At 37.8% G+C, this 20,471-nt stretch overlaps 2 protein-coding genes and 1 long non-coding RNA gene across 3 annotated transcripts; 2 read left to right on the top strand and 1 right to left on the bottom strand.

Annotated features, from left to right (window-relative positions):
* Positions 1–5,979: 5,979 nt before the first annotated feature.
* On the top strand, positions 5,980–16,691 carry CrzR (corazonin receptor). The gene is given in 6 exon segments (XM_068293687.1): positions 5,980–6,795; positions 6,859–7,060; positions 12,363–12,546; positions 12,717–12,919; positions 13,834–13,982; positions 14,060–16,691. Coding segments are annotated over 6 exon segments (2,046 nt in total). The 5' UTR covers positions 5,980–6,154; the 3' UTR covers positions 14,727–16,691.
* Positions 16,692–17,584: 893 nt separating this feature from the next.
* LOC137579950 (uncharacterized) lies at positions 17,585–18,935 on the top strand. Its single transcript, XR_011032902.1, has 3 exons — positions 17,585–17,847; positions 17,922–18,057; positions 18,180–18,935. It is a non-coding gene; the product is annotated as an uncharacterized lncRNA (long non-coding RNA).
* LOC137579949 (U6 snRNA-associated Sm-like protein LSm2) lies at positions 18,899–19,559 on the bottom strand. The gene is made up of 3 exons (XM_068293852.1): positions 19,477–19,559; positions 19,356–19,423; positions 18,899–19,257 (listed from the first exon to the last, which is right to left on the bottom strand). The coding sequence occupies exons 1-3, from the start codon at positions 19,477–19,479 to the stop codon at positions 19,041–19,043; spliced, it is 288 nt and encodes a 95-aa protein (XP_068149953.1). The 5' UTR covers positions 19,480–19,559; the 3' UTR covers positions 18,899–19,040.
* Positions 19,560–20,471: the final 912 nt, after the last annotated feature.

Raw genomic sequence — 20,471 nt, 5'->3', positions numbered from 1 at the left:
AAGTTTACCACCAACAGTTGAAAGATGAATGGCAATTCAGCTGGTTCTTTGATAAAATTCAAATGCCAAAGACTTCAACTTTTATTGATCAAAAATATGCTGGCAAAATCTATTGTTTGTTTGTTTTAAACAATGCAAGTGGCAAGGGTCGATAATAAATATAAACATGTCATTGGGCTGTTAACAAGAAAATGAAAAGGTCTATACATATGTTTTCTTATATTCAGGCTATACTCATATAATTAACGGCCTGTAGGGAGGAGTGGTAGAATTAGGGGTTTATTTTAGCCCCCAAGGAATGAAACTCATCCATCTTGGGCCGCAATGTGCCACTGTGTGGCTGTGCGTGTGTCTGTGCGGTTCAGGTGGAGTTAACTAATTAATTAGAATAAATACATATGCAAGTTAAATAGCAATGCTAAGTATTACTTACATACATACATACCCACAGTTGCCACAGTTTAATTAGAAAAGACAAACATTTCATTTGGCAAACTAAAACTAGACTCAGACACGGCACCCGCAAGCTTACACTTCTAACCATACGTCCTTAGGCCTCATTGTAAAGTGATTGCTGGCAACACACACACAAAGACACCTCACAAGCATTCCAACACATTCACACATAACTACATACATATATTGTAAGTACTGGGGAATACTGTACTCTATAACATTTAAGCAACAAGCTAAGCCTTAAGTCGGCCAAACATGCCAAAAAGCAGTCGAGAATGCCAGGAAAGCAACTTGTTAGCACGAAATTCGAAGATTTCATTTGACTGTGGGATTAGGATCGGGAAGAAACTGCACGAAAAATTGTGTTATCAAGCAGGAAGTTTGACATTGAGGTAGGACAGCACCCAGCAGAGTCCACACGGCGTATGAGTTATGACTATGAACCAAGTGCTCCCCAGCTTGGTCGTATGCAACATGTTGCCACGCATTTGCTCTGTCGAGGGCTGATCTACTACTTTTGGCCGCTTTTAATATCCTGGAAACTTTAGGGGATGTAAAATAGATACAAAAACGAGATTAAAGTCTAGAAGTACAAAAGTTTGATTCCCAAATTGAACTGATCTTGTAAATACTTTTAGATTGATCTGATTTCTATTTACTCATTCGAATCAAATAATTTATATCAATTTTCTTCACCACAATCAATTTGCCTATTTCATTCAATTTTAAGTTATGATACAAATATTATGTTTATAATCGTTGTGAAAGTTAAAGAAACGTATTAAATATCTACTCATGCTCCGCACCTCATTTGCTTGTAGAAGGTAACGTATTTGTGCCCCACCAACTGATTGTACGGGAAATTTTTATGAATGAATCTGTCGTGCAACTTGTTCGATCCGAGTGGCAACCTGGTCGAACTTACGGCCAACTCGTGAAGCTTAGGAGCCGCATTCGTCTCGGATTGAAAATCAGTTGTCAGAAAGTAGTCGATGTGTCAGTGCCGAATTGGATGAAACAAATACGGCAAATATTAAACAATTGCAAACGTGTCGGAATATTTCCCATAACTTCTATTGATAACTCTCGAACCAAGGGGTAATACCAGCAGCAGCAGCAGCAGCAAAACCATCTCAACATTCGGAAGTTTAGTGGAAAGAATAAACAGAGAGAAATTGAAACAGCAAAGTGATAAGATAACAGCAACATCAACAACGAAATGAAAGTGAAAACCAGCATAGATAATTGTTTCTTTTTTTTAAGTTTTTCATTATTCAGTGAATTTGAATTTGAATAGCACATAAATCAATGTATAATACCCTGTCTTATCCAAATAATATTCTACTGGTGCAACAGAAATTAATAGTGAATAGCAAAAATAAAACAAAGAAATTAACAATTGAATCCAACAAGGCAAGTCAAAGGCTTTTTGAAAATATTTTAGATTAAGTTTTGAAAGGCATCAATCAATTTAGTCGGCGCATTAATTGTAATTCTTTTTTGCTATACATTTTTTTGCAAGTGCTTGTGTGTGTGTGTGTGTGTGTCGGGAATTCTAATCGAATGTATGATATATTGGAATATATGTTTATATAGTATATGTGCTGCAGCTGCCAAAAAAGATATGGAAACGAAATGAAATATTCGTTCAATTTAATGACATGTTAATATTTAAACTGAGAACACGAGTTGTTTGTGGTTTTCGGTGGCTTCTGCGTTGAAAAGAAGCGGCACAACTGTGCAAATAACCCAAGATATTTCGGCTTAGACAAAGCTTAACAATAACACCAACAACAACAACAACAACATCAAAAAGAACAACAGAAACAAACAACCGAAATATATAGGTATCCACATACATATACCAAAAAAAATGTGAAATATGAATAAGTACAGAGACATTAACAAATAAATTGTAGGTATACTTATCCATACCAATTCAAATACTGATCATATATGTATGTACATACATGAGAGAAGCGAATGCTTGTTAAAGCTCTTTAGCGCTCTGGCTTTGACAGTGTTTTCTTGATTGTCAGTCTTTGAACTGTCAGCCAATGGCCAGAGTTGCTGTACCAAGAATTTCAGAAGTTTTCAACTTGAATTTGATGTCGAAGTGCTGAAATAGAACTTGGATTGTGGATTGGTTGTGGGAGTGGGAATTGAAGCAATCGTCTGCCTGCAGATAACCTTAACATTTTATGAACTTGCCAAGTAATTAGAGAGCAACATTGCTCTCAATGGCAATGGCCGACGAAAACCGAGTTGTCCAAATTAATTACATCTAAGTGAATGTGCAAAGTTTTTTGTTTAGCTCCCAAAAAACACAAACCTTCTGTCTGCAAGAGGAAACAAAACAGAACAAGAAAAACAAAAAAAATATAAACGAAAACGAGAAGAATAGTCGACATCTCGCCGGAAAACTTTTCATGTTAGACAATGTCGAAAGGATAATAACTACATCACCGTTCTACACCTCCACTCCACTCCTCAAAAATATTCTAGATAAATACATAATCATCATTTAGAATGGCCTGTGGACCAGAAGCAATTAACAATGATTTCCAGTTTAAAACAAACCCAAAATATACAGCATGAAACTTTTCATAACCCACTGTCAATCAGCCAAAGGCAACAAACAAATAAACTTATGAACTCATTGTACAATTTAAATAATAAAGAGAGAGAGAGAAAATGAAAGAGAGAGTGTATAAAACGTATACGCAGCGTGGCCTGAAAATATACCTTAAAGCTTATTAAACAAAATGCGAGAATTCTTAATTAAAGCGATTACCAATATAATTCATTTATTCCAATACTTGTAAGTTTAAAATGTTTGATTAAATATTCATTATAGTATGTGCTATGACGCGAGCGCATGCGTTTTCCCCGAAAAACATAATTTATCCATTATGCATTACATAGATTAAGGAAATTCCCTTGCGGCAATTTCATTGAGAACATTTTTTGTTGTTTTAAAGATGGTTTATAGTTCATTGAAGCAAATCAATACATTGCTTTTGAAAATAGTCAAATAATGAAAAATAATTGGCTTTCTAATTTCAAGGATCATAACAAAATATCCTTTAAAAAAACGCAACAAAAAGAGTGGGGCTTATGAGAGAGAGAGAGAGAGGGAATTAAAGTATCCATTCTTAATGAAAGTCATAACATTCAATTCAATTAAATAGATTTTCCAGTTAAAACATTTCAAAGGGTTTCTCAAATGGCATTTTCCTGATTTAGAATGGCATAACTGGATACAATTCAAACTCGACCCATCAATCGACTAACAGCTAGCTAAAAAGTTGTCTAGACTCTTTCTGACAGCCATCCGCCTTGTTGCACTTGGGTCTAGTATATACTTTTGCCAAACATCACAAGCAACATCATCAAATGCAAATCAATCAAAAATCATAGCAGCAATTACCGAAAAAAGAAAACGAAAAGTTTATGTTTAAGAAGAAGAACTTTAGAGATTCGACAGAGCTTTGTGTCTTCTCGTCAACGGACTGCATTCGTATATATGTATGTTTGCATGTACATTTATCTGCTCCATATCGTTTGTTATGTCTGGGCACTAACCTCGCCTGTGACTGCGGCTGATGATGATCAATCAAATGCTCGTTTGTGCATTAATCGCCTTGATTAAATGCCTCGCAGAGAGTGAAAACGTGGCAGTGGGAGAGAAATGGCAAACCCACTTAAACGCAATCAGAGTAAACTTCCAATTTCGGACCAATTGCCGATTAATTCATGAGAATTATTGAGTGTAATTAGCAATAGGGAAGCAAGTTGCGTTAGCTAATTAGCAATCAATTAAATTGCTTTAAATGTGGGTTCAATAAAATAATTGAAATGAAACACCACAAGCATGAAAATGAAGTTAGAGATAAAGATCGAGATACTCGTATTTATATCTTGTATTTGAATTTAGATTGTCTAGTTTTTCTGGTGTATTATTATTGTTATTATTATTAAGACTGTTATTAGTTGATAGTGCACTAGATAGTTCCTAGTTACTGTTGTTGTTGTTGTGATTGTTATTCAGCTAACTCAACACTTGAAGAAAATGCTTGAACTGTGTATACAAATTGGCTGCTCAATGATTTTGTTTCTTTTCATGATCAATGTGCTTGCCAAAGTCCGTTGCTTCAATTAACTTGCAAGCAAAATATTCAATCATCCATTGGGGCCTATGGAGCGTATGATTAACTTGACAACTTAAAAGCGCTATCATGAACGTAGTCAAAATTGTTATAGTAGGGTATTGGCAGAAGGGGGTGAGATAGTTTACTTTAAGCTTAAAATAAAAAGGAACCTTAGTATCTACTTATCTGACTTTAATTATTTCTTCAATGTTGATGTTTAGATAGAGGTTAATAATTCATTGAGAAGAATTTACAAACAATTGCTAGACCCAAGAATTTTATGATGTTAACAGACTCAATGTTATTACAAGAAACGTCTATTTCATTTAATTTATTTGGTCATTAAAACGTAATCGAAGTCAAAAAGGATATGTCTTTTTTATTTAATATACAGATGCAGATATTTACTTTTCATTTTCAAATTCATACGAGTTTTTCTTTGGGCTACGGCCATGGGTGTGTGTGTGTGTGAGTGTGTGTGTGTTTGTTCTTATTTTCCTTTCTCGTATTCTTTTGCCTGCCCTGAATAGGTTTCATTGTTTTCCCATTAGCCTCCAGAAGCGCAATAACAACCTTAACCAAGCGTCCAATTTAATTTATGTTCATAAATTAATTTTGAAAATGAAATTTTATGGAATTTTACTTTGAACTTGCAGTGCAGAGCGAGTGTCAGTTGTTCGGCCGGTCTGTCGTTCGGTCGTTCGCTTGATTTGTCTGTCGATTGGTCGATGGGTCGATGTGTCGCCTGTGCCAGTAACACAAAGTGTTCAGACCGACAGACAGTCAATTGTATTTCTGGATTGCCATTGTATCTATTAAAATCTAATTTAGCACTTGCTGCACTGCATTGATTCTGAGAATGGTAATGGTGGACTGGCTGGGATGGAAGGGGGCCAAGAGACTGTTCTCTAATCTTAGTTAGAATAATTATATGCCATTAATTGCAGCAAAGGTCAACGACGACGACGACGATGAGATGACATTTATTGGCTTAAATGACGCCCGAAGGCGGTTTAAAAAATTCAACGCGCTTTGATTGGTCGGTTTAGAAAGCAGTTTTGGTTCAGTTGCCATGCCACGGGACAAGACAAAACAAACGACTGTCAATTACCTTAAAGTTTGTTGATCAATTTGAGTTTTTATTAGATCATTTTTGAATCAAAGCCATGAGCATAATGAAATAAGTGCCTAAAAGCTTAAACAGTTCCTTGTCAGTAAAAATATTCGTTGGCACAGTTCAGTTACATTATTAATTACATTATTATAGGCTAAACACAACAAATTGCAATAATTTCAATATTTGCAGTGAGAATACGCATCAATTACGTCATTAATGTAATCACTTGTTAACAATTTACATTTACAGATATTAAAGAAAAATCTGCAATGAATATAAAATGCCGTTAGCCAAATCAATCGAAGCAAATTTATTTAAAAATAACGATTGAAGCAATGAGAAAAATAAATGTTTGCCATATAAAAAACGGAAATTCATCAGTTTTACCCACTGTACTTTAAGAAAAGAAACAACAACAAAGTGCAACAGAATGGATCCGGACTTGGATTTGGGCTTTGAGGAGCCTTTATCTTTGATCCCACGCCAAGTGTCGTCCAATTCCTTTGGCGTTGGCAATGCCGTCGACTTGGAGGCGGACCCAATTGCAGACGTGGCCAGTAATTGGTCGACAATGGCAAATTTCAGTCGTCTATTTGCTGGATCTGCTCCCGACATTGCCAACTATACATTTAATATGTTAGATGTGGGCGTGGCAATGGTCACTGAAGCCACAAACGCATCGATTGGGAGCATGATGAGCAGACCCACAACAACTCCATCGATATCACACGCCTATGCCATGGGAAATAGCTCATCGTTGGCGCATACGAATAGCCTGCATGACTCATCACCCGTGGCCGAGCAAATTCCCGAGCATATAATGGATCATGCGCCGCAATTGTCACGATCGGGACTCCTCAAGGTTTATGTCTTGGCCATAATGGCTTTATTCTCGCTGCTGGGCAATCTGCTGACCATTTGGAATATCTACAAGACACGAATCTCACGACGCAATTCACGACACACATGGAGTGCAATCTATTCGTTAATGTTTCATTTGTCCATTGCCGATGTCCTGGTGACTTGCTTTTGCATCTTTGGCGAGGCTGCCTGGTGCTACACTGTCCAATGGTGAGTAGAAATCTCTATTGTGATTGTGATCAATTAATTGATTTCTCTTTTTGTTGTGCTTAGGTTGGCCAATGAGCTAACCTGCAAGTTGGTCAAACTCTTTCAGATGTTCAGCCTTTATCTGTCCACCTATGTCTTGGTGCTGATCGGTGTGGATCGTTGGATAGCTGTGAAATATCCGATGAAGTCTCTCAATATGGCCAAACGATGTCATCGGCTACTAGGCGGTACCTATATCCTATCGTTAGTCCTCAGTCTGCCACAGGTGAGCGGCGAATCTTGAATTGCTCATTACTACCTCTCCACATGTGGGAGAGCACTCTTCTTTAATTTTACATTGAATCGAGTATGCTGCCATTTAAGGCCTTGGCAATACAGAAGGGATGTGAAACTGTTCTCACTTTTGTAAAGCTGTCAACTGCAACTCCAAGGGGGATTTATCATAAATGATATTTCTCCCTAGGCTTTTGAAAAGCACTTTGCCATTTGTCGTCTGCCATTAAGTTATTATGCTGAAATCGCGACTTTATCATGCTATCCTGCTCTCGCGCACAGTGTTGTGTGCCTGCGGGTACTCGCCTGATCCCTGTGCGTGCTAAACTCGAAGTAATATGTTTATTTTATAACACGCATACGCCCCGTGGCAGTGTGTAAATAGTCTTGAGTATGCACAAGACTATGTGTGTGTGTGTGTGTGTGTGTGTTTGTGTGAGTTGTATGAAACATTCAAAATGATTGCCATCCGCATAATAAGGAAGCATTAAATGTGGCTTTGGCTACAACGCCCACTCCACGTGCTAGTCGAATAGTAACTATTTTTTATTTGCAAACGACAAAGAGTTGGCTTAAACTAACAATTGCTGGCCTAGAAAACACCACTCAAACGAGCTCCCACATATATCATAGCTATTCTTTGCATACTGATAAGCACTTTCCATCCACTCTTTATTTTCATAATGGCCAAAGAAAAAGGGGAAAGGATGCTCTCAGGTTTTTTTCTTGTTTGTTGTGTGAGATATCCCTTTCACTCGCAGCTGGTCGATAAGCCTGTCACTGGGACTCTACTGGTTCACATAAATCACCCGGAAAAAACCAAAAAATAAAATAAAAGAGAAAGCAACATTCCCAATTCCGTTTTCCTTTATTCGGTTTGGTTGGCCCTCTTTTTGTTATTCACACTTTTATTGCATTATGTATGCTATATGCCGCCCGATTACGTATCTAATTGAGTTGGCTGGGCTTATTTATGCCTCAGGACCTAAAGCTACTCAATGCACGATAGATCATAGTCAACTCAACGAAATGAATAACTGAAACTGAGTACCCCTTATCATCATTTGCTTTCACTTTATCCCTTCATTCAGTTGTATTTATCTATTTTTTCTAAAGAATCCACGCAGTAAATAAGGCAAAAGTGCATGACCAAAGCAAAAAAGATGCAAACCATTTCTATGAATTGCTAGTGCATGTGTGTTTTAATAACTATTTTCATGACTGCAGTTTATCATAGGAAAGAATGAAAAGTAAACCGCAGAGAGAATGTAAACCTATTCACGAAAAAGGAAAATAATATTTATATAGAGTCTCTTTAAATCTGTGTGTGGTGTGTGTGTGTGTTGTGTGTGCTTGTCTATTTCCTGTTTAAAGAGAACCAATCTATTTTAAAATGACATTTTTTCTGCCGAGATTGCGGAATGTTTTTCCAGTCATTGATATGCATGAAACTCTACAAACCTACGAGGGTCAGTTTAGAAGTCATAACCGTCCTAAAGCTTGGAGGCATCTCTAGAAAAATATCTTTAATCCTATGTGTCTGTTATTTACACCCAAGTCTTCTTTTAAATCTGACAGATCGCCTCGACTATCGGTGAGTTTAGCTTTGTCCAACTTATCCAACAGCCCTCGTATTTAATATATATCGTATAGTTTTAGTAAATTTGCATTTAGCTCACATTATGCTGATTTGCTTTGTTTAACTAACTCATTTGGTAGCATCTTCTGCTGGATTGTATGCCACATTTACTTAATACTTGTATGCGCAGTCTTTCCCCTTCCTCACACCCTACTTCACCTTGTCGCTTGACTTTGAGTAATGAAAACGAAGAAGAAAAAAAAAAAACAAAAATGAATTTCAGGCCGTGCCGCCTTATCTCTTATCAAAGCCTGCTGGCAGCAGAAGCACAAAATAAAATAAAATATTGTGTGAAATAATAATTTAAGGCGTAATGGCATAAAAAACGCGATTATGTTTGCATGTACATAATTAGGGTGAATGTGTGTGTGTGTGTGTGTGTGTGTGTGTGTGTCTGTAAGGGGAATGTGGGATATGTGGGTGTGTTCCGCCTGCTTGTCAACTCTTGAATCTGACTTGTTTAAATGCCGCAAAGCAAAAAAAGTGATTAAGTCTTATTACATTTTGATGTTTTCGTCTCACATTTAAGCCAACAGCAGCATGGGAAAAAGGGAATTGTTACAGCCAATCAAAACAAAAGCCATTTGCTGACTGATACCAACAATAGAATTTCAATTAACATAACAGGTTTCCAAAGAAATACACCTCAATACATACAACCGGTTAAGCGGAAGCCCCTCAACTTCTTTCAGAATGCAGTAAGCAGAGATGCCATTTCCGTCTGTCCGTCCGTCTGTGCAAATCAACTTCACGCCGCAATCTTAAGGGCTATTGGGATGAAACGTGATATTTGAGCTATCTATAACCCCGGGTGGGATAAGTTGTCAGGATCGGACCACCATCGATTCGATCCGATTTTAAGCACTTTTTCGTGACTCGTTTCAGAATCATATGCGACTTATTTTTGATTCACTGATTCACTGAAAATGCTCTGTAAACACGTTAGTGCTTAAAAAACAATATTTTATTAAAATAAATGTTGTAAAGCAATAGTCAAAGTAGACAAATTTTAATCGGCTCGGTAATTTACTGTCGAAAGCCTTACAGTTGTACCTAATTGTCTTCGTATGTACAGTCAGTAAATTAAAAAACTTTGTTTTAAACTAATTTCAATTGTTTAAAATTAAGTTGAGCCTTGCAGATTGCTAGTAAAAATCAGAGGAATTATATTCATATACGAGAAGAAGTATTTAAGAACAGTTTCGAATCACCAATTAAAGCATTTGGTTATTTAAGAGCAAATTGCAACATTCTCTTTTAATTATACCGCAGCCATTGCCAACTTTGGCTTCTTTTTACGCATTTAAGACACACATATACATACATACATACATACATCCTTATTTGTGATTATGGCATACTTATAGAGTCTCTGGCACCCAATTAAAAGGAACTTTGCAATTATTATGACACATTTTATGTCACATTGAGCAGAACATGGGCTTGAGCGGCTGCCGCTTCTTTTGGCTGCTGCCCAAGAGAAACTTTTTTCATTTCATTTCGTTTTATTGAACAGGCCACGTTCATAAAATTCATGCGGCAAGCGAACGTGACACTTGAGTCAAAAAAAAAAAAGGAGAAAAATAAAAAACAAAACGGAAAAGAAAAAGAATAACCTAAACTGTCTTTACCATAGCGAACTAACGAGAAATCATTTTGTACAAAAAGGAACACAACAGAAAATTTCGGAGCAACTTTTTGCCTGTGACAGGACTCCATCTCCTTATTGACTCCACCTCTTATTCGCGCCTATGCACATGTTGATAAGCAATCAGATCAAATTCAATATGCGACGCACTGCTGAGTTCGGTTGCCCGGACGCACCGCACTTGCTTCCCTCCCCTCACCCCCTCCCCCCTCTTCCTTTTCTATGCCATTTGCCATTCGCGTCGTCTCAAATAAAACAAAATGAAAATTTACTTAAACTGCCAATAAACAACAAATGTTGATCAAGGAGCTGCCAAATAAAAGAGAGAGAGGTAACTGTGACTGTATGTTTCAGTGTGTGTGTAAGTGTGGAAATATGTATGTGTGCGTCCTGCGCAGAGTATTTCGTCTTACACTAGACTACATTGCCTTTGTTTTGGCAATATAAAAAGTCTCATTTGACTTGCAAGAAAAAGAGAAATCTGTAACAGAAGATAAAGGCAAACATTTCGTACAATCATCATTTCAGGGACGGATTGTAGAGGCACAAAATACTTACTTGACATCATCAGGTCTTTTCTGTTGCCTAATAAAGTTTACTTATGTAATTAGCTACCACAAATTACTATTGTAAATGTTGTTCTTTTTATAAATAGATTGAAGATTTCAAAATAAAGATGTCATTCAACAATGAGTCGTGAAAACCAAATTTTGTTAAGGAGATTTTAGCTTTTACTTGTGGTCGTTCCTTCGGTCAGTCATGCTTCGAGGGTCGCGGGTTGGTGGGCTGAAGCGCTACAGCCATTCAATGGCTTGGAAGTTATAAATGTGCGAAATTAATAAACATCAAGCATTTGGCGATTATCCGCATTTTTGTTAGTCTTTTATTTAGTTTTACTACAGTGCTTAGTTGCTTAGTCCATGGATATTGCGTGAAGTCTTTTGGCTTTGTGGCGTCAGCTGTTGATATAGCAGCAGGAGCAGGAGCACAAGCAGCCGCAGATTGATGAAAGAGGAATGGAGGTGAAATGGCCAGTGCTAGACATAAACTGACCATAGCTCAGAGACGGTTGACAAGAAAGCCATAAAAATGTACAAATAAAAAGGCTTTTAACGTATTAGTTATAAACGAACATTCGCTGGAACTAAATACGCTTTATCAGCTAGCACCAGACAAATTGCTTTCAAGAAACCTCCATAATCACATTGAAGGTGTAGGACTTTAAGTTTTCGGCATCGATTGTCAAAATCTAAACCATAGAAATAAACCAAATGTAAATACATACATACATAACTGTGGACATGCTCTTCCTTTGATTCGCCATTAACATTTTGGTTCATTCTAAACTGATGAAAACAACTGATTTGTGGTAAAACCACCAAAGCAAGCCTCTTAACACAAACAGCGGCAGTCCAACCATTGGAAAATAACTCAATGCAAACCTTTGAATGGAAATTGATTGATTGTGGTAAGCCGCCCATGGCCTCTTTTTGTAGCATACATTTCAGCGTTACCAGCGACAGCGTTTCGTTATTCTGTTGATTTGCAATGGAAAACGAAAAGAGGCCAAGTATATTTACGCAGACTAAAAACTACTACCAAGGCCTGATGGCCTTTCAAGTCCAAAGGAAAAAAAACTTATGATGCTTGAGATTCAAGTGAAATTTACCAACCAGTGAAATTAATTTGAATTTGCTTTCATTCAAAGAAATGGAATCTTATTTAAAAGCTTGAAGAATTATCCAGTTTATCAAACGACCTGAAGTGGATTACGACACTCGCAAAAAAAGATGTTGCAATGTTGAAACCTAAATATTGTGCGAAATTTGACCGTCTGTTGGCAAACGGTGCTACTTTAGTCTGAATATAGCTGAAAATTAGCAATTATATTTATTTATAGACGCAATTGTTATTTAAACTGTTTAAAGAGATAAGTTGTCATAGCTTGAATGAAAATAGATCTTTGTATTCGTAATTCCTTATTTATGCATGTATTTATCTTTGCAGTTCTTCATTTTCCATGTGGCACGTGGCCCTTTTGTCGAGGAGTTTTATCAGTGTGTGACGCATGGATTCTATACGGCCGATTGGCAGGAACAGATGTATGCCACCTTTACTCTGGTCTTTACATTTCTATTGCCTCTGTGCATACTATTTGGTACATATATGTCGACATTTCGTACCATTTCAAGTAAGCAAAAGTCCCTAGGGGGAAGTTTTCCTTTCTCGCCCATTTTTTAAATGGTTATTCATCTTTCTTTCTTTATATTTCTATCTCTTCCGTTTGTCTCTCTCTATCTCTCCCTCTTATGGTATGGATGACCCATTGTTTTCCTTCTTTTCTTTTTTTTTTGTAGGTAGCGAAAAAAATGTTTCAGGGCTCGAAATTGGCCAACTATTCGACAACAAAGCTGCCCACACAAACGAATCGACAGCGTCTAATACACAAGGCCAAAATGAAATCATTACGCATATCCGTGGTGATCATCATTGCCTTTCTCATCTGCTGGACACCCTACTACGTCATGATGATTATGTTTATGTTCCTAAATCCGGATAAAAGGGTAAGCGTACATACATACATACCTACATACTAAGCGTGGGCGTAGTGAAAAATTGCTATTAGAAAAAAGGTTTCCATGTACATTTTTTTGATCGGTTTTTTTTTTTTTCGTTAAAGATTTTCTCTTTTTTTGGTTGGCTCGTTTTTTGTTAAGTATTTTTGGACAAACTTCTGTCATTTTTTGCCATTGATTTCCGGCGTGTCGTCTGACAAGAAGAGATTCTATAAAAAAGAAGCAAACGAAAAGCAGCAGCAGTTGGGGCAATGGGTTAAATTTGAAGGCACATCAATCAGCAGTCGATTTGTCAGTTTATTTCATTTTCTGCGCGTGCCACAGCAGGAGCTGAGGATATGAAGAGGATATGGAGCCACCGAGTTGATGGGCAGAACCTTTGTTATCTTCGTATTGTACATATTTACGGGTTGTGGCAGCTGTAAAATGCTTAAGTACAAGTACAAGAGAACACACTCATCGGGGACAGGAGGGACAGGAGACACATTCTGCCAGCTGCTGTCAAAGTCGTTTTATGACTGTATTTTTACCCTTTTTTTCCACATTTTGTTGTTGTTGTTGTTATTGTTGTGTTTTTGTTTTTTGTCAACATAAAAATGATTTCTTATGCGTTTTTTTTTTTTTGATTTTAATTAATCGCAGCAGCGACTTTTCCTTTCGTCATTTGACCTTGCCGGGCCTAAATAATAAATACGGGGGCATAGAAAATTATGACCTCAGCTTTTGTTTAGGATGATTTAAAAAAGGAAAAAAAAATTAGGAAAAGGTAGCAACGAAAATAAGCAACCACAAAACACTTAGCTCCATGGCACACAAACAACCGAGACAAAACGAAACGAATGAAAACAAAGCAGAAAACACACGAAAATTAATTTGAATTTTACGGATTTTACACTTTGCAGCTGGGGGACGATCTACAGGATGCCATCTTTTTCTTTGGCATGTCCAACAGTCTCGTAAATCCGCTCATCTATGGAGCCTTTCATCTGTGCCCCGGCAAGGGCAACAAATCCGGTGGAGGCGGCAACAATAACGCATACAGCTTGAACAGGTAGAGAGCTACATTTCAACTTATTTGCTTCCTTTGCCTTACCTTTGGTCTAACCCACTGACTTTCCCCCCTGCCAGAGGTGACTCCCAGCGTACACCCTCCATGCTGACAGCAGTTACCCAGGTGGATGGCACCGGTGGCAGTTCACGGCAAATGAGAACCTTTCGACAGCAAAGTTACTACCGCAGCACAAGCAACGGCGGTGGCAGTGGCCAATTCAAAGAGCAGGTGGGTCTTCTGCATGTGGGTCCCGGTTCGGGCTGTGCCTCGACTGCTGGTGTTGGTGTTGGCGGTGGCATTGGAGGAGGTGGTGGTGGTGGCGTCAGCTCGGCCACACCACAACTGATGCGTAAGTGCTCGTCATCGGTGGTGCGTAGCCCGCATCCACATGCTGCCATTTTGGCCAGACATTCGGTTTGCCTGAGAGAACAGCATGAACAGCAGCAGCGACTTTTGCTCCAGTCGCCGCCGCCGTCGACCTTGGTTCTCAATTATGATAGTCAACGCGGCGGCGTCGGAGTGGGCGTGGCCACCAATGGCCTTAAACTGAATTCCTTGACTGATAATAATGAGCGCGTGTCCAGCGTTTGAGGAGAATTGGCAGTGGCGGCGGCGGCTTCAGCGGCAACAGCAGCGGCAACAGAGATGGCAGAAATGGATGGAGATGAATGCACCTGCTGCCATTGCCTGAGCAAGGAACTAGTGCGGCGGCAAGGACTCCAAGAGCTTCCCAATAGCAGTTAGTGTGTGGGTGGGGGGCGGTCATTTTAAGGCTACAGCTAGACTTAAAACTAGAATTATTAGTGCTTTTTTTTCTAAGAGCAGGCTTCCAATGGCTCTATAAGGTTGTTTCAGCAAGAAATGAGGGGGGCAAGGAGTTAATGTGGGGGTTGTGGGGGAAAAACGAGCGACTTCGATGATCAGATCAGCGGGGCATGTGTAACATTTGCTTAGTTGAAATAATTGAGAGTTAAGTCTTTTGAACACACAAACGGTGTACTTAGTTGTAGAGTGAATCTAGTTCTAACTAACTAACTAACTAACTAACTAACTAACTAACTAACTAGTTGTAGTCCATAGTATTGCACTGCACTGAGCGAAATTCAAATGGAGAACCATCTACCAGTTCGACAAGCGAATATAAACAAAGTTTCTGAAATTCTTGTTCCCCTTCTGACTAAAGTCGAAATTAGCTTTATAGAAAAACAATTGTGATAAGCCGAAAAATCAAAAGTATTTTTCAAAACTCTTTTTGTCCCTGCGCTTTATCCGTTTTTCATATTCTGAAGAAAACACAAGGAAAGTTTATAACTTGGTGAATTCTGTTGCCAGTAGAAAGGATATAAGGATGATGACATTCCCATCCAATTGTGCATGTATGTATGTATCTATCCCTTAATGTTTGAGTGGCATCTGTATTTCTCTCAGTGTAGTGCAAGAGAGTTCTAATTATGGTGAAGTGCAGCGATCCGGTTTAGCTTTAATGAATCGATGATCTGGTAATAATGTCTAGATGCAGTTCAGATGAGATTTTAATTGGCCCAAAGGTCGTTTCGGTTACACGTTCACATGGTGAACGATTTTGAATGTCAATGAGTTTTCATTTTATGGCAACTTGGAACAGTTAATTTCAGTTTCAAGTTTAGATTCACTGTTTTTGAAATCCGGATTTCAAATATTTAAAAGGCAATTTGCATAAATAATCAGCCAACAACAGGGTAACACATACGCATTAGTGATTATTCTTCTATCTGACACACATACATAGACATACAGATGCATATACATATGTGTATGTACGACTCTTTATATATGTGTGTGTGTGTGTAAGAATGTTTTCTTTTTTTTCTGTTTTACAAATTTTAGGATACTGTATATATACATATACAGTTTGTACATAAAACAATTTCCGCAGGTTGTTTTTGTCTATCACAAAATCGTATTAAATATAAGCCTCTAAAAGCATTCAACTTGTTTGCATATACATACATATGTACACACATACATACATACATTTGTATGTATTGCTTCTTTCATGCGAAAGAGTCGAGTTCAGACTAAAGGCAAGATGGCAGATGATAATGGGAAACCAAAACACAATGTAATTAACATGAAAATTCCATTAAATGCCCCATACACGCACTCACACTTATACTCACTCACTCACACACACACACACACAAAATTAAAACAGGAAAACCCAGAACAAAGTCAAAACTATACACAAATTGCAAACAGTCCAGTATAAAGTTCAAATAGTCCAGAAAGATATAAACGCACTTTTATTGATGGTATTACAGGAAAAACTAAACTAATTGTATTTTAATTAACACACTTTACCGTTTGACTTTGACTTTTTGAAATAGAATTATAAACGTGGACTCTAGCATTAATTTTCCCAAGTTACTATTAGTCCATACAAAGAAACTAACACTTGAAACATTTGAATGTAAATAGATTTAAGCTCTTGCTCTGTAGATTGTAAATAAATACCTAAATTTAGATGGTTTTTAAACATAAAATACTATATAAATGTGTACTCCATATATAGAATGTATCTACTTATAATATATATCCTACATACATTTTGTATTTGTATATGAATATTGTGTACTTATGTACAAATAATCTGTGTAAAATTTGTATAGTTTATTTTTTAATAAAAACTGAATGAGCATTACGACAAAAAACTTTACGACCGACAACTTTTTACGCACAGCTCAACACGTTGATGATGAGCATGAACTAGCCCCAATAACTCCACCCCGCCTCATCAGCTCTAACCCATGCCGCCGAGGCCTATTACCAATGTATATGCCAGTACCTCATAAATCCAGCAAAGCTCACGCCCGATACACACGGCCGCCCTCAAAGTATATTACACATTTTATGCCCAAAGCAAGCGGTGGCGGTGGCGACGACTTTGAAAGTACAATACATAGGCTCTAACTTTATCATCCATAGCCTAGGCGGATGCTGATGGTAATAGTGATGACGAAGGAAAAGAAGAAGTAAATGGAGAAGCGGCAGGAGTATGGTTTCAAATGCAAAAATAAAAGAAACCCTCCAAAGCATGCCAAATTCAAAATGCGCTCAAATGTATGCTGGGAAATTTTTTGTTATTTGGTCGCTGCAGGAAGCGGATTCAAATTACCACAAGTAATGGGAACCGTGTGCGCCAAACCAAAATTTGAAAAGATATGGCGAGTTCGGAGGTCGAAGGGGCAGTTGGCAAAAGTTTATTTTTATTCGCGACTCGACTTATTATTCGCGACCCCCGCCGAGGACTCAGTGACACTCAATTATGCGCAGTCAGACGAATAGTAGACTGGGAGCGACACGTACATTTTTTTTTTTGTGATGGTGTGATTTGGTTTTCTCTTTTTGCTTTGTGCGTTTTGTCCAAGCTGGCAGCTGTCCAGTATTTAAGGACCGCCTTGGCAATCTTAAAATTAAATGCCCTAAGCACCCAGCAGTCAACACACAAGAATATATACACATATATATGTATGTATATTTGTACTTACTCCGAATGAGTATTCCAATTTTTGAGTACATACATACAAAACACAAAAAAAAAAAAATTATAATTTTTTAAAAAAAAAAAACAATTGAGAAACAAACATAAAGGACACACTTAACGACCCACATTTGATATCAACGGATGAGTTGGGAGTCGAAATTAAACACAAACGAATTCCGCTTGTTTTCTCAGTTTTATGGTTGCCTCAATGGCATAACCAGGAGGACAAGCCAAAATGGACCTTTGACTGTCATTGTTGTTATTACTTGGGCAAACTCGGACTCGACAATGCCCTCCCCCGTACCGCGACGTTACGCACAATGACTCGAATGAGATTGCACGGTGGGTTTAAGCCTATCTCTGGGCAAAATATTATGAAAATGATATCTAATCATTCTGAATTCTCGCAAGTTTAGGTATAAATTAATACAAATGCTTACAACATTATATCAAAATTATCACTTGGCTTTAAAGTCAGAGCTTATGCCATTTTAATTACATTTTCCCTAAGCATTATGCTTGTTCGATTCATTTGAAGTGAACTAAAACTGGGTAAGTTGAGAAGAAACCTCTAATCAGTCGTAGAGCAAGAGATTGGACAGTAATCACAATACATTTAAAGAACTTAAAGACTAAATAATTGTTTAAATCAACATGTGATCATCTTTCCGCAGAAAGCTACTAATTAATGATTTGACTATATGAAATCGAAGAGTTAAATGAGAATGAGATCTGATCTGTTCCAGGGATTCTTAATTTTAAAACCATTTACTCCACTGTGCTGTATGGTAACTTTTGTCATCAAGTGTGTCTGGAGAGGGGGGACCGGGTCATGGTAATAAGAAAGAACAATCGTAAAACGTGAATTATATGAAATGGAGACGTACATATGTACATACATAAGTATATGACCATACACACACACACACACACATATGGGACCATCAATGGATTCCTTTTGACAAGATGTAGAGGATTTCATTACAACAATTATACAAATTTATGGAGCTGTTGGCCTGGCCGTTATCAGCTTGTCGCCAACTAAACGGATGCTGTGTGTGACCTACATACATCTTCGGTTCAACCGGATATATATATATATATCCTCATTTGCCATTCAAGCGTAGCCCAATAATGATTCCGAGCCACATCAAAACAACAACATAAAATGGCAATGTCATTAAACGCTAGGCGGGGGCAATGGGGGTATGCTGTGTCCAGGGGTTGAGTTGTAGTATTCTAGTAGTCGCAGCAACCTCAACTTTGACTCATCAAAAATTGATGGCCCGTAAAGAAAACACGCCCGAGTGGATTGCCTGCACATGATGAGTTGGGTGCTCCAGCGTAGACGCCATCTTCTCTACCATTTTAAATATATATAAGCACATACATATATATATATAGGATAAATACATTATTCCATTTACACAGTTTCTATTTCTCTTATTCACAAATCAATTAATTCACTTAGAAATGCTTGGGCTTAAAAGAAAAATGCTCACGAGGACATCAAGGACCTACACCAGGGCATCCACCTATCGCGTGCTTACCACCGCCTCTTTGCGCGCCGCATCCTGGAGCAGCTGTGTGTCCACCTCATCGCCGGGCAGCTGGACATAGCGGACAACAGAGCCACGGATGAAACAATTCTTAACGCTGAGCATGTGCGGATATTTGTCGGGATCAGTCACACTGATGTCTGTCAGCTTAATGTTGAGGTATTGGTCCACAGAATGCAGGGTTCCACATATACTGTTGCATACGGATTGGGAACGCCATTGGAATTGCAAGAAAAGAAAAAATACCATTTACGCTTTTGCCAAACGTTTGGTCAAACACATGATACTCACCTGAGGTCATTCTTCAGCTCGACGACGACTTCTTTGCCAACCAGAGATTTAAAGAATGAATAGAAAAGCTGTGGGAATGTGTTTCTATAAAAATTTGTGAATATTTTTACAAACTTCTTACCATTCCGCTCGCGTTTGTTTTCTCGTCATTAACGCGCTAGAGTTGCCAGGTAATGACACCGGCAACTTGTGAAGTATTCCAAATTTATCGATATACCACAATGCTGCCAGACCACCGGAAAGATCGACTATTACTCGCACCCTTAGGACTATTACTCGCACCCTTAGGACTATTACTCGCACCCTTAGGACTATTACTCTCACCCTTAGGACTATTACTCGTACCCTTAGGATTAAGGCTTGAGGCGGAAGTCCTAAGGCTTGAGGCGGAAGTCCCAAGGTTTCAGCCGGAAGTCCTAAAGTAGAGTTATTTGGCTGGGCGGGCACATTTAAAAAAGAAAACCAGAAATTTGTCTGGCGTATGATGCAGCCCCAAAATTGTAGTTTTTTAGTTTGTCCTTGCCCGTCCACACTTCGTTCAGGGTAACGTTTAATTTAATTTCAGATTTCTACAAATTTTTACGAATATGCCTCTGACACCGATGGCTGTGATGGTTCGGAAATGGAGTCTGCCTGGGACATCCCAACAATAAGTATAAGGTATATTATTAGTCTGTAGTAAGCAATTCTTAGTAAATATCAAAAGTTCTTATTATTTAACCCCATAAATATTTCGCTAATTTTATTTAAGAAATCTAGATTTTTAGACTAGTAATTGTAATTAATTTCAAACAATTTCAATATCGTTTTTATTTCACAAATTAACCAAACATAGTAAAATAGAGTTTTTGGATGTTTTTAAAGATTACTTGATGAGTATAGAAATTTCATCTCTTAGTAATGAAATGTATAAATATTAAACGATAAAGCAAAATTTTGTTGAATAACAATATAAATAAGATTATAAGTATTCAAAATGTTGACGTATTTTTCCCAAAACAACATCAAATGTTAATCAAACATAAATATTTTAAAACTAAAGCAATAAGTAAGTCATTATTTTCTTTTATACTCTTTCTTTGTGCAGCTGACTGGGGCTCGATTTTCAAAAGCATC

The sequence above is a fragment of the Drosophila tropicalis genome, unplaced genomic scaffold, assembly GCF_018151085.1.
Source record: "Drosophila tropicalis isolate 14030-0801.00 unplaced genomic scaffold, ASM1815108v1 contig_805, whole genome shotgun sequence".
Classification (NCBI taxonomy): Eukaryota; Metazoa; Arthropoda; class Insecta; order Diptera; family Drosophilidae; genus Drosophila; species Drosophila tropicalis.
This window is presented reverse-complemented; position numbering and strand designations above follow the sequence as displayed.

Coding starts and splice junctions, on each gene's coding strand:
- LOC137579949 (XM_068293852.1), bottom strand. Junction 19,258..19,355: donor GAGCTGAAGAATGACCTCAG/GTGAGTATCATG, acceptor CGTATGCAACAG/TATATGTGGAACCCTGCATT.